Here is a 16,003-nt window from a genome sequence, read left to right on the forward strand (position 1 = left end):
ACAACCACAACCACCTCCATCACCACCACAACCACCGCCATCACCACCACAACCACTGCCACCTCCATCACCACCACAACCACTACCATCACCACCACAACCACTACCATCACCACCACAACCACTACTACCGTCATCACCACCACAACCACTACTACCGTCATCACCACCACAACCACCAACATAACAACCACCGCCATCACCACCACAACCACTGCCACCTCCATCACCACCACAACCACTACAACCAACATCACCACCACAAATACCTCTACAACCACCACAACCACTACCACCAAAATCACCACCACAACCACAACTATCGCCACCACAACCACTACCATCACCACCACAACCACAAACATCGCCAACACAATCACTACCACCGCCATCACAACCACTATCACCGCCATCGCCACCACAAAGACTACCACCAAAATAACCACCACAGCCACTATTACCAACATCACCACCACATCAACTACCTCCCCCATAACAACCACAACCACTTTCTCCGTCATCACAACCACAACTACTGCCATCACTATCACAACCACCACCATCACCACCTCAACCACCGCCATCACCACCACAACTACCGCAATCACCACCACAACCACCACCATCACCACCACAACCACCGCCATCACCACCACAACCACCACCATCACCACCACAACCACCGCTATCACCACCACAACTACCGCCATCACCACAACCACTGCCATCACCACCACAACCACCGCCATCACCACCACAACTACCGCTATCACCACCACAACTACCGCCATCACTATAACAACCACCGCCTTCATCACCACAACCACCACCATCACCACCACAACCACCACCACAACCACCGCTATCACCACCACAACTACCGCCATCACTACAATCACTGTAATAACCACCACAACCACCACCATCACCACCACAACTACCACCATCACTACCACTATCGCCACCACAACCACCGCCATCACCACCACAACCACCACCATCACAACCACCGCCATCACCACCACAACCACCACCATCACCACCACAACCACTACGACCAACATCAACACCGCAACTACCGCCATCACCACCACAACCATCACCATCACCACCACAAACACCCCACAACCATCACCATCACTACCACAATTACCGCTATCACCACCACAACCACCACCATCACCACCACAACCACCACCATCACCACCACCATCACCACAACAACCACCACCACAACTACCGCCATCACCAACACAACCACCACCATCACCACCACAACCACCGCCATCACCACCACAACCACCACCACCACCACATCCACCACCATCACCACCACAACTACCGCCATCACCAACACAACCACCACCATCATCACCACAACCACCACCATCACCATCACAACCACCACCACCACATCCATCACCATCACCACAACAACTACCGCCATCACCATAACAACCACCGCCTTCATCACCACAACCACCACCATCACCACCACAACCACCACCATCACCACCACAACCACCGCTATCACCACCACAACTACCGCCATCACCACAATCACTGTAATCACCACCACAACCACCACCATCACCACCACAACTACCACCATCACCACCACTATCGCCACCACAACCACCGCTATCACCACCACAACCACCACCATCACAACCACCGCCATCACCACCATCACCACCACAACCACTACGACCAACATCAACACCACAACTACCGCTATAACCACCACAACCACTACCATCAAAATCACCACCACAACAACTACCACCGCCATCGTCACCACAACCACCGCCATCGCCACCACAACCACTACCACCGCCACCAAAATCACCACCACAACCACCGCCGTCACCACCACAACCACTACCACCAACATCATCACCACAACAACTACCACCGCCATCGCCACCACAACCATCACCACCACAACCACCGCCATCACCACCACAACCACCACCATCACCACCACTATCACCACCACAACTACCGCTATCACCACCACAACTACCGCCATCACCACCACAACCACCGCCATCACCACCACAACCACCACCATCACCACCACAAACACCACCACAACTACCTCCATCACAACCACAACCACCACCATCATCACCACAACAACCACCACCATCACCACCACAACCACCACCATCACCACCACAACTACCTCCATCACAACCACAACCACCACCACCATCACCACCACAACTACCACCATCACCATCCCAACCACCACCACCACATCCTACACCATCACCACTACAACTACCGCCATCACCACCACAACCACGGCCTTCACCACCACAACCACCAAAATCACCACCAGAACTACCGCCATCACCACCACAACCACCACCACCACATCCACTACCATCACCACCACAACTACCGCCATCAGCACCACAACTACCACCATCACCACCACAACCACAACCATCACCACCACCACCACAACTACCGCCATCACAACCACAACCACCACCATCATCACCACCATAACCACCACCATCACCACCACAACCACCACCATCACCACCACAACCACCACCACCACATCCACCACCATCACCACCACAACCACCGCCATCACCACCACAACCACCACCATCACCACCACAACCACCGCCAGCACCACCACAACCACCACCATCATCACCACCACAAATACCGCCATCACCACCACAACCACCACCACCACAACCACTGCCATCACCACCACAACCACCGCCATCACCACCACCACCATCACCACCACAACCACCGCCATCACCACCACAACCACCACCACCACCACATCCACCACCATCACCACCACAACTACCGCCATCATCACCACAACCACCACCATCACAACCACCACCACCACATCCATCACCATCACCACAACAACTACCGCCATCACCATAACAACCACCGCCTTCATCACCACAACCACCACCATCACCACCACAACCACCACAACAACCACCACCATCACCACCACAACCACCGCTATCACCACCACAACTACCGCCATCACCACAATCACTGTAATCACCACCACAACCACCACCACAACTACCACCATCACCACCACTATCGCCACCACAACCACCGCCATCACCACCACAACCACCACCATCACAACCACCGCCATCACCACCACAACCACCACCATCACCACCACAACCACTACGACCAACATCAACACCACAACTACCGCTATAACCACCACAACCACTACCATCAAAATCACCACCACAACCACCAACTTCACCACCACAACAACTACCACCGCCATCGTCACCACAACCACCGCCATCGCCACCACAACCACTACCACCGCCACCAAAATCACCACCACAACCACCGCCGTCACCACCACAACCACTACCACCGCCATCGCCACCACAACCATCACCACCACAACCACCGCCATCACCACAACCACCACCATCACCACCACTATCACCACCACAACTACCGCTATCACCACCACAACTACCGCCATCACCACCACAACCACCGCCATCACCACCACAACCACCACCATCACCACCACAAACACCACCACAACTACCTCCATCACAACCACAACCACCACCATCATCACCACAACAACCACCACCATCACCACCACAACCACCACCATCACCACCACAACCACCACCACAACTACCTCCATCACAACCACAACCACCATCACCACCACAACTACCACCATCACCATCCCAACCACCACCACCACATCCTACACCATCACCACTACAACTACCGCCATCACCACCACAACCACGGCCTTCACCACCACAACCACCAAAATCACCACCAGAACTACCGCCATCACCACCACAACCACCACCACCACATCCACTACCATCATCACCACAACTACCGCCATCAGCACCACAACTACCACCATCACCACCACAACCACAACCATCACCACCACCACAACTACCGCCATCACAACCACAACCACCACCATCATCACCACCATAACCACCACCATCACCACCACAACCACCACCACAACCACCACATCCACCACCATCACCACCACAACCACCGCCATCACCACCACAACCACCACCATCACCACCACAACCACCGCCAGCACCACCACAACCACCACCATCATCACCACCACAAATACCGCCATCACCACCACAACCACCACCACCACCACCACAACCACTGCCATCACCACCACAACCACCGCCATCACCACCACAACCATCACCACCACAACCACCGCCATCACCACCACAACCACCACCATCACCACCACAACCATCACCACCACAACCACCACCATCATCACCATAACTACCGCCATCACCACCACAACTACCACCATCACCACCACAACCACCACCATCACCACCACAACTACCGCCATCACTGTTACCTATCGTACGTTACGGCTCGTGACTCTACAGCATCCAAACTTTAATTACGTCTAGGGATACGACACAACTGCTGTTCTCAATAGCGAATCACCAGTATAACCCCTTAATAAGTAATGAGCACAATAATAAATCTTCATAGGACTGAAGAAGAGATACAACAATATTATATAAAATTATATTAAATAAATCTCAAAAGCAAACAGATGATTATATGGTCACAATATATTACATTAAAAATATCACTGTATCTTCCGGACATTAAATCAATATTAATATATGTATGGCTATGACAGAACAAAAATGTAACTTAACTCCAAGATGTTATCTCCCTGGTTCCTGCTCAGCTACTGAATAACAAAACGCGGGAATCAAAACAGATTGCCTTGCCCCGCGAATAAATTGCCAAAGTTACAATATTTATTATTTCAACAATGGAGCAATACATTGTGACAAGAGTAATCTTAAACTAACTTAATGAATAATTAATACATATTGATATACAAAATAAAGTAATAGTTTCTTTACATAGTAATTAAAATATGCATACAGAAGGGAATAATGGCATGCACACCCAGCAACGGACGATCCCACGACAATTTGCCAGATACAGTTCACTCAATTATTATTCACCTCTGTTACCCACTTATGATCACATATAAATCATTAGTTCCCGTGGGAAAACTGATCACACAAAGAAATAAACAATCATTCCCACGATACGTTGGGCCTAACACCAACACTGTAACATGAATGTACGTTTGCATAGAACATATATAAGTATATCAATGTACATGCTTGTAATTTATACACAATTATAAATGTACATATTAATATATTTTCTTACGTATCTTATAGGGGTACGTAACACTTCCACCTCCAAGAAAAAAAATGCAATGGATTGAAGATCAATGGCATTTTTTCCGAAGTAAAAATGTTAAGTAAAAAGAAACATTTCATTTATGGTACATCAAAACTTCTTGACAAAGCATCAGCAATAACATTTTGTCTGCCTGGAATATGTTTGATTTCTACATTAAATTCCTGCAAAAACAATGACCAGCGCAGAATTCGTTGGTTCTTGACTTTCATCATATTTATAAAGATAAGGGGGTTGTGGTCTGTAAATACTAACACTTTATTTCCTGATAAGTAAATCTCAAACTTCTTAATTGACAATATAAGACCCAACGCCTCCTTTTCTACCACGGAATAATTTCTCTGAGCTGCATTAAATTTTCTGGAATAGTAATACACAGGATGCTCAATCTGGTCTAAACCAACTTGAATAAGCACAGCACCTATTCCAACATCTGACGCATCAATGTGTAATATAAATGGTTTATCAAATTGGGGACTAGCAAGAATAGGTGAGGTGGACAATATGCCCTTTAGGTTCTGAAAAGCATTCTGACAATCTTGTGTCCACTGAAACTTTACTTGCTTGCGTAACAAATTAGTCAAAGGAGCAGCTACTGTTGAAAAATTTCTACAATAACGCCTATAGTATGCACACATACCAATAAACCGTTGGACTCCTTTCTTATTGGTCAACACTGGGTAGTCCACAATGGCTTGAATCTTATCTTGTAAGGGGATAATCTTACCTTGTCCTACCTCGTGTCCAAGATAAGTTATCGTACCTCTTGCCCAACTACACTTATTCATATTTATGGTTAACTTTGCGTTTTTCAACACTGTAAACAAGTTCTTAAGGCCTAAGAGATGATCTGCCCAATTCTTACTGTACAAAACAATGTCATCAAGGTAGGCCCTACAATCTGGCACATCCTTGAGTAAGAAATTCATGAATCTTTGAAAAGTAGCAGGTGCATTTCTCAAACCGAATGGCATGACATTAAATTCATACGCACCATCAGGTGTAACAAAAGCAGTAACCTCTCTAGCATACTCTGTTAATGGAATTTGATAATACCCTTTTGACAAATCAAGCTTACTTACATATTCGGCATGACCTATGGACTCTATACATTCTTCCAACAAGGGTAAAGGAAAAACGTCCACTGTAGTGTTCTTGTTCAGTTTCCTGTAATCCACGCACAATCTCCAGGTTCCATCTGGTTTTGGCACTAACAAACACGGAGAGCTCCAAGTACTTTGACTTGGCCGAATGAAATCATGCTGGAGCAGATATTCCACTTCTGCTCGTATAATTTTCCTCTTTTCGGGATTCACTCGGTACGGATGTTGTCGAATGGGGGTGCTGTCCAGGAGCTGAATGTCGTGTGTGATGAGGTGGGTCTGGGTAGGAACCTCTCCAAACAGAGATGTATGGTGGTCCAGCAGAACCTGGAACTCATCACGTTGTTCCTCCTGTAAATGACATAGCATCTCCCTGCCATTGGAACTGGAACTGAGAAGTTGGATATTAACATCATGTCTCTCACTACAATTATCCTCAGGTGGTAACTCTTCCCGACTAAAACAAGCTACTACACCAGGTCCAACATAAGCTTTTAATCGGTTAATGTGCACAGTCATTTGGGGTTCTGAAAGATTAGGGTTAATTAGTTTATAAGTTAGGTCTCCCACCTTGTCTACAACTTGGTAGGGTCCTGCGAACTTATGGGACATGGAAGTCCCCATACGAGGTTTCAACACCAACACCAAATCTCCGACATCAAACGACCTTAGCTTAGCTTTGAACTTCTTGTCATATCTTACTTTCATGGCTTGTTGAGTCCTTCCCAGATGTTCTTTCGCCAACTCACGAGCCCGACACAACTTTGCCTTGACCTCACTCAAGTACAATCCACTCTGATGAACAGAGACATCTCCCAACAACTTTTCTTGTAGCATTTTAAGAGGACCTCTTACTTGGTGACCAAACACTAGTTCAAAGGGTGAACAGCCCAATGACTCTTGTAGCCCTTCTCTAGCAGCAAACAACACAAAGGGGAGATTCTCATCCCAATTACGTGGATGAGTTTCTCCGGTTGTCTTCAGCATTTGTTTCAAAGTCTGGTGGAAACGTTCAAGTCCACCTTGGCTTTGTGGATGATATGGACTGGATAATTTGTGCCGAATCCCTCGGGATTCGCAAAAAGTTCTGAAAACTTTAGAAACAAAATTTCCCCCATTATCACTCTGAATAACTCTAGGCATTCCAAACAACGAAAAGAATCTTTCAAGACACTTGATGAGATTATGAGCCTTGGTATTCCGCAGAGCATAAGCTTCAGGAAATCTAGTAGTCATACACATGAGAGTGAACAAAAACATGTTACCCGATTTAGTCTTAGGTAAAGGACCCACACAATCAATTACAACATGAGTAAATGGTTCATCAGGAACTACAATAGGTTGCAATGGTGCTCTAGGTACAGATTGATTTGGTTTACCAACAATTTGACAGGGTATACAGTTATGACAATATCTGACCACGTCTTTCTTTAACTTTGGCCAGAAAAAATATTTACTTATCTTATGGTACATATTCGTGATACCTTGATGACCTCCCATGGGGTCATCATGTGCAGCCTGCAGGACCTGCCTACGATAATCATTGGGGACAACGAGTTGGGTTCTAATCTCACAATCCTCTGAAGAGGGAGTTCCCTTGGGTCTCCACCTTCTCATCAGAAGTCGATCCTTGAAGAAGAAACCCGTCCCTTCCTCCAATGCATCAATATTATCAGGAGCCTCAGAAATACACTTACTTAAACTAGGATCAGTAGTCTGTACAACACTTAAGGGCAATGACTCAGACTCAGCAGCGAGCGGGCAAGAACCTAGTAGCTTGATCTCTTTTCCCGATTGATCAGAATAAAATGGAGTCATAGCTACTTCGGCCTCACTCTCGACAACTGGCGCACTGGAGACAAGCGGGCAAGGTACAGATAGTTCAGCCTCCTCACCTTCACTTTCCTTGTGATTTAGGTTCGGCGGGGCTTCTACTACGGCCTCACTCTCATCATCCAGTCGAGTCATAAAAGAATCCTCAAGATCCACCTCCCACTCCTTTTCTGAAGGGGTCCTGGTCTTGGGAACAGCAACCTCAGTGAAGACAGGATTACTCTCACCTGTTTTTCCCATTGATCTAGTTACAACACAAGCAGGGTAAATAATATCATCATCTGCTACTGGTTGAGCTAATACATTATGGGGTTTAGTTAACATGATGGGACACTTGGGCCCTACAACCATTTGGTTGCCAAAATCATTACCTAGAATAATGTCTACCCCAGGAATGGGCAGTTGTTTACTTACACCAACATTACACCATCCTGAAGTATATTTAGAATCAAGGTTAACTTGCAATAAGGACACTGGTTGTACACTACCGGCAATACCTTGGAGAAGCACAACTTCACCCAGATCTCGGGTGTCAACATCATCAAGTACCTTCTGGGTAATAAGAGACTGTGAAGCTCCAGTATCACGGAGTAATTGAACAGTCTTATGTCTACCATTATTACATAATAAGGTACCTGTGGAAATATAGGGTTTGAATTCAGCCATCCAATTGGGACTGACTGTAATACATGAAGAATTAATAGGTTGCCATCCTTTACTCATAATAAGACCAGTTGGTCGTAGTTCAGGATGCAAACTAAAACATGAAGAAATCACATGCCCCCTTCTCTTACAATGGGTACAATGTTTGACAGTGGACACACTGGTAGAACCAACTGCCGGTTTAGAATTAGCATTACTAGGCTTAGATGATCCTGGCAATGGAGTAACCATCTTAGGGTTAGTAAGAGAAGAGTTCACGGGAGTAACTCTCGCACCAGGAGGAGACTTATACTGATAAGGAGTACGGTGAGCATTAAAATTTACTCTACGACTAGACTTAGGTGAAGTGGCCGTAAACGGGGCCTTAGTCAGCAACTCATGCTCATCCGCGAGCTTTGACAGCTCATCAATATCTGTTACATTCTTTTGTTCTGCCATAAAAGTAGACAACTGGTCTGGAAGACATGACAATACTTCTTCCATTATAAGAAGATTCTTTAGAGCATCAAAATCAGTGACTGCAAGTGACTTTAACCATCTGTTGCAAAAATTCGTCTTCTGACGAGTAAAATCGGCTATTGTCTGATCCCTGATCCTCCTTAGGTTTCTGAACTTTTGCCTGTGTGCCTCTGGATTTAACTGGTACGCATTGAGGATGCTTTTCTTTACAAATTCATAATCAAAACTATGAGCGTCAGGTAGGGATGTGAAAACCTCCTGACTACGCCCCTTAAATTGAGACTGCATAATGGCTACCCACTGATCCCTTGGCCAGTTCATACTGATGGCAATTTTATAAAAATGTGCAAAGAAAACCTCAGGATCCTCCTCATTGAACTTGGGCAACTCTATATACTTATTCATCCTGATGGGATTATTATCACTATTTGTTGAAACATTACTAGTATTTCCATGCCCAGCTGCCATACGCTGTGATTCAAGCCTGAAGTTAGTGTCAGCCATTTGTTGTTGAATCTCTAATTGCCTAGTTTGTTCCTCGGCTTGTTGCTTCTTTGTGGCTTCTATTTGCAACTGTACCGCAATTTCTAAACGCCTAGTCTCTAGCTCCCTTTGCTGAGCTTCAGCCTCTAATATTTTCTGTTCCTTTTGAGCTTCAAGCTTAGCATGGGCTATTTGCGCTTCTAACTCAAGACGCTTTAACGTCATCTGATCACTCGACTCCTCTCTTAACTCTTCTAGAATTTCTTCCTCTAACTCCCCATTCTCAACAAAATGCGTCACAATGACTTTCAATATTTGGGCTTTAACCATTCTATTGCTGGCGGTCAAATCCAACTGATTTGCCATTTGTATTAACTCAGTCTTTTTAAGGTTCTGAATCCCTTCAAAGTCTGGGTGAGCCACCAACGCTGCAACTTTCTCCTCCATCGTTACTAACACTTGGCACTTGATTCACAACAATAATTAAAATAATGGCACTGCACTACACTTCACTGTAAAATTGTCACCACACTGAAAATTCGCTTGGCCTCACTGCACAAACAAAATATATAGGATGACTTGCCTCAAAATCGTGAAACGTTGTTACTTGACACACAGGAAGGCTTGCTTGGCACATGGAATAGTTCTTAAGAAACACACAGAGACACTTGCCACACTGGTACCTAGGAAGGCAAGGTTAGATTAGCATAATTAAGTTAAAGTGGGACAATATTTCCCGGCACAGGCCCCCATAACTCTTTGTTACCTATCGTACGTTACGGCTTGTGACTCTACAGCAGCCAAACTTTAATTACGTCTAGGGATACGACACAACTGCTGTTCTCAATAGCGAATCACCAGTATAACCCCTTAATAAGTAATGAGCACAATAATAAATCTTCATAGGACTGAAGAAGAGATACAACAATATTATATAAAATTATATTAAATAAATCTCAAAAGCAAACAGATGATTATATGGTCACAATATATTACATTAAAAATATCACTGTATCTTCCGGACATTAAATCAATATTAATATATGTATGGCTATGACAGAACAAAAATGTAACTTAACTCCAAGATGTTATCTCCCTGGTTCCTGCTCAGCTACTGAATAACAAAACGCGGGAATCAAAACAGATTGCCTTGCCCCGCAAATAAATTGCCAAAGTTACAATATTTATTATTTCAACAATGGAGCAATACATTGTGACAAGAGTAATCTTAAACTAACTTAATGAATAATTAATACATATTGATATACAAAATAAAGTAATAGTTTCTTTACATAGTAATTAAAATATGCATACAGAAGGGAATAATGGCATGCACACCCAGCAACGGACGATCCCACGACAATTTGCCAGATACAGTTCACTCAATTATTATTCACCTCTGTTACCCACTTATGATCACATATAAATCATTAGTTCCCGTGGGAAAACTGATCACACAAAGAAATAAACAATCATTCCCACGATACGTTGGGCCTAACGCCAACACTGTAACATGAATGTACGTTTGCATAGAACATATATAAGTATATCAATGTACATGCTTGTAATTTATACACAATTATAAATGTACATATTAATATATTTTCTTACGTATCTTATAGGGGTACGTAACAATCACCACCACAACCACCACCATCACCACCATAACCACCTCCATCACCACCATCATCACCACCACAACCACCACCATCACCACCACAACCACCACCATCATCACCACAACCACCACCATCACCATCCCAACCACCACCACCACATCCTACACCATCACCACTACAACTACCGCCGTCACCACCACAACCACGGCCTTCACCACAACAACCACCACCATCACCACCAGAACTACCGCCATCACCACCACCACATCCACCACCATCACCACCACAACTACCGCCATCAGCACCACAACTACCACCATCACCACCACAAATACTGCCATCACCACCACAACCACAACCATCACCACCACCACAACTACCGCCATCACCACCACAACCATCACCACCACCACACCCACCACCATCACAACCACCGTCATCACCACCACAACCACCACCATCACCACCACAACCACAGCCAGCACCACCACAACCACCACCACCACAACCACCACCATCACCATCATCATCACCACAAATACCGCCATCACCACCACAACCACCGCCATCACCACCACAACCACCACCATCACCACGACAAAAACCACCACCACCACCACAACCACCGCCATCACCACCACAACCACCGCCATCACCACCACAACCACCGCCATCACCACCACAACCACCGCCATCACCACCACAACCACCACCATCACCACCACAACCAACACCATCACCACCACAACCATCACAACCACTGCCATCACCACCACAACCACCACCATCACCACCACAACCACCACCACAGCCACTGCCATCACCACCACAACCACCGCCATCACCACCACAACCACCACCATCACCACCACAACCAACACTATCACCACCACAACCACCATCATCACCACTACAACCACCATTATCACCACCACAATCACCGCCATCACCACCACAACTACCGCCATCACCACAACATCCACCGGCATCACCACCACCACAACCTCCGCGATCATCACCTCAACCACCACCATCATCACCTCAACCACCACCATCACCACCACAACAACCACCATCACAACCACCACTATCACCACCACAACCACCACCATCACCACCACAACAACCCGAGCTAAAAGCGGCAGCTAAAAGCCTTCGTGAGAACAAGGAGATAGTTGTCAGGAGAGGTGACAAGTCGCCAATATATGTCATTCTTAAAAAAGACGAATATCTGGCGAAAATGAACATCATACTCTCTGACCAAACTAAGTTCCAAAGGGTAACGAAGGACACTACAGCCGAATTAAAAGCAAAGGTCAACAAACTGATCGAAACTGTGAACGCCAAGAAATCCGGACTCCACCTGCCAAAGATCATTGGGGAATATAAACCTGGATATGCGTATGGAAATGTCAAGACGCACAAGCCTGGAAACCCACTTCGGCCAATCATTAGCCAGATACCCACACCCACGTACAGACTGGCGAAGCGACTCAACGGCCTGCTGACTCCTTATGTTCCTTGCGCCTTCAGCCTGAAGTCTCCAAAGGAATTTGTGGACTTACTGCGGGGCACACGGGCCACAGGGATAAGAGCCTCGTTGGACGTAGAATCGCTGTTTACCAACGTACCTGTGGACGAGACAATCGGAATGATAGCCGACAGAGTGTATCGTGATCCAGCCTGTACTCCTCTTGACATGCCAGAAAGTATTCTGAGGAAACTACTCCAAGCTTGTACTAAAGAGGCACCCTTCTTGAGCCCGGATGGGCACATGTATAAGCAAGTAGATGGGGTCGCCATGGGTTCTCCCCTAGGTGTCCTGTTTGCAAACTTCTACATGGGTACCATCGAGCAAAAAGTCTTAGTCGACATGAACTTGAAACCGGCCATATACTGCAGGTATGTTGACGACATTTTTACACAGGTACCTGATGTCAGACATCTGCAGGAGCTGAAGGAGGCATTTGAGCAGAGTTCCGTGCTGCGTTTCACTTACGAGACGGAAAAGGATGGGAAGCTGCCTTTTCTAGATGTAACAGTCATGGAAAAGGGCGGAGGTTTCCACACTGCAGTCTACACTAAGGAAACAAACATAGGAATGTGCCTAAATGCCAACAGCGACTGCCCTGACAGGTACAAGAGGAGTGTTGTTAACGCATACGTCGACCGTGCTCTCAGCCACAGCTCAGAATGGAAGCAAGTCGACGAAGAACTCTGTAGGGTAAGGCAGGTCCTAGTCAATAACGGCTTCTCCAATGGTTTCATCGAAGACATCATAAGAAGGAAAGTGAAAAGCCATGCAACCTCTGAAGAGACAACTAACACAACACCTATACCCCCTATTAGACTATTTTACAGGAACTTCTTTTCCACAGCTCATAAAACGGAGGAAAGGGTCCTGAAAGATATTGTTAATAGAAACGTTATCCCTACAGACAAAAATCAGAGGATACAACTGACGATTTACTATAAAACCAGAAAAACGGCCAGCCTACTCATGAGAAACTCTCCAGACACAAAACAGAACGCTTTAAAAGAGACTAACGTCGTCTATACCTTCAAATGCCCACTTGGGGACTGTAAGCTCCAAAAAACCCAGTATATAGGCAAGACAACAACATCTCTTTCTAGGCGTTTAACGATGCATAAGCAACAGGGCTCCATTAAGGAACATATAATCTCTTCCCATAACCAAACCATCGCCAGAGAAATCCTAGTAAACAACACAGAAATCATCGATAGATACAGCGATAGCAGGCGGCTTGACGTTTGCGAGGCACTACACATCAAGAAGTCAACACCAGCAATCAACAGCCAATTATTGCACAACTATATTCTACCCACCTCAAGACTCCGCTCCAATATAGAAGCATCAAGAAATATGGACCAATAGGCTTTCTACAAACACTTCTATTCAATACCCATTGTTTCTGTTCTGTCTTGTGTTGATACTTTTAATACCCTATTAATATCCCCTCTTGTTCTGTCTTGTGTTAATGCCACATCACCCCTCCCACCTCACTCAAATGTAGATATAAAATCAGAGATACGTAAGTTCTAATCAGTTGTGTATTTGTGAAGTCTTTGAAAATGTAATAAGTTTTACGAAACGCGCCCGTGTCGCGTCAGACTAGAAATAAAAATGAATTTTGGAGAAGTGATTTTTGATTTACCTCCAACAGTGAAGCGTAATGTACGAAAGATTGAGAAAATTCGTGTTAGAATTATTAATCTTACTTTTTCGGTCATATTTAATAATATATATAACTTATATTAATATCTACATTACTTCTGTTTATGCTTGTAAATCTGATAATTCCTTGATTTAGTTAAGTAATTCCCATTATATGGCTCCATTTAAGTAAGATTTATATTAATTAAAAACTGTCACTCAAAATGTTGTGCAGAAGCGAGATCGGCTCCTGCCGTGAGAAAAATATTCAGTAACTGTTTGGACACAGAAAGGATCACATCTACGAGTTAAGTTCTGTTATATTATATCTATTATGTTCTGTTGTAATATGTTAGTCTGTGGAGACATAATTTTATTTTGATTTACATGTGATTACCCATCTGTTAATATACATATAATATTGATAATTAACTGAAGTATATTTCTAATACACATTTATTTTTATATGTGTAATTACTTATTCCTAAGGGGGTGATTAATTTTCATTCTTGCCTGTACAAACCATGGGATTAAACTAGTGACCCACCTTGAGATTGCAGCATCGGTAAATGTCCCTAAACTACAATATTTTGTTGCTGTATGAGTCACGAGCATTAATGAACAGTTTGTAGCATAGGGAAGCTCTATGTCAAGTGGTCTGTCAACCACAGTAGGTGGTGTCCCGATAGAAGAACCTGTCAGAGTAGCGTCATTGTCATTTTCCTCATCAGTCTCGTCAGCAGTCATTTTAGCTACCTTCATGTGGTCTTGATGTTCGTTTATATACTCTCCTGTTAACATATTCTTAAGTTTGTATTTGTTACCCTTGATAAGCTCTATTACATTGTTTGGACCTAAAAATTTCTTAGCTTGTACATAGGGCCAGACCTGTGTTGGTTAATTACCATTACTACAGATCCGAGATTTATCTTACTGGGCTTAGCTCGTGCATTCCTTCCTCGAGTGAACTCCGCTGTTGCCTTGGACAAGTGTTCTCATATTTTCTTGAAAACTAGTTGCATATGTCTATGCTTTACTTGAACATAAACACCTAGGTTATACAAGGGAGTAGGAGGGTACATTAGTCAATTCATTAGGGAGGGTCTCATCTGTACCATAAAGAATAGCATGAGGAGTGTCTCCTGTTGAGGAATTAATTGAAGAATTTATTTCACACCGAATTAATGGTATGAATTCATCCCAATTAATGTTATCAAAATTAAAAAGCGACTCTCAAGGCATCTAACAGTTTCCTGTTAGTACGCTCTGCTAACCCATTACTTGCTGGATGATTTGGCATAATACTACATTTTTTAATGTTATGTAAATCACACAAACTAGTTAAGATACTATTGCTGAACTTGGGACCATTATTTGGG

General features: G+C 44.8%; 1 protein-coding gene across 1 annotated transcript in view; it reads right to left on the bottom strand.

The window, feature by feature from the left end:
• Positions 1-15,371, bottom strand: part of LOC138369616 (uncharacterized PE-PGRS family protein PE_PGRS46-like) — an 81,633-nt gene extending 66,262 nt beyond the window's left edge. Inside the window, exon 1 of the mRNA XM_069333040.1 lies at positions 15,172-15,371. Coding sequence (XP_069189141.1) covers positions 15,172-15,371 — 200 coding nt within the window. The remainder of the gene's footprint in view (positions 1-15,171) is intronic.
• Between the last annotated feature and the right edge of the window lie 632 nt (positions 15,372-16,003).

The sequence above is a fragment of the Procambarus clarkii genome, chromosome 29 (genome assembly GCF_040958095.1).
Source record: "Procambarus clarkii isolate CNS0578487 chromosome 29, FALCON_Pclarkii_2.0, whole genome shotgun sequence".
Lineage (NCBI taxonomy): Eukaryota > Metazoa > Arthropoda > Malacostraca > Decapoda > Cambaridae > Procambarus > Procambarus clarkii.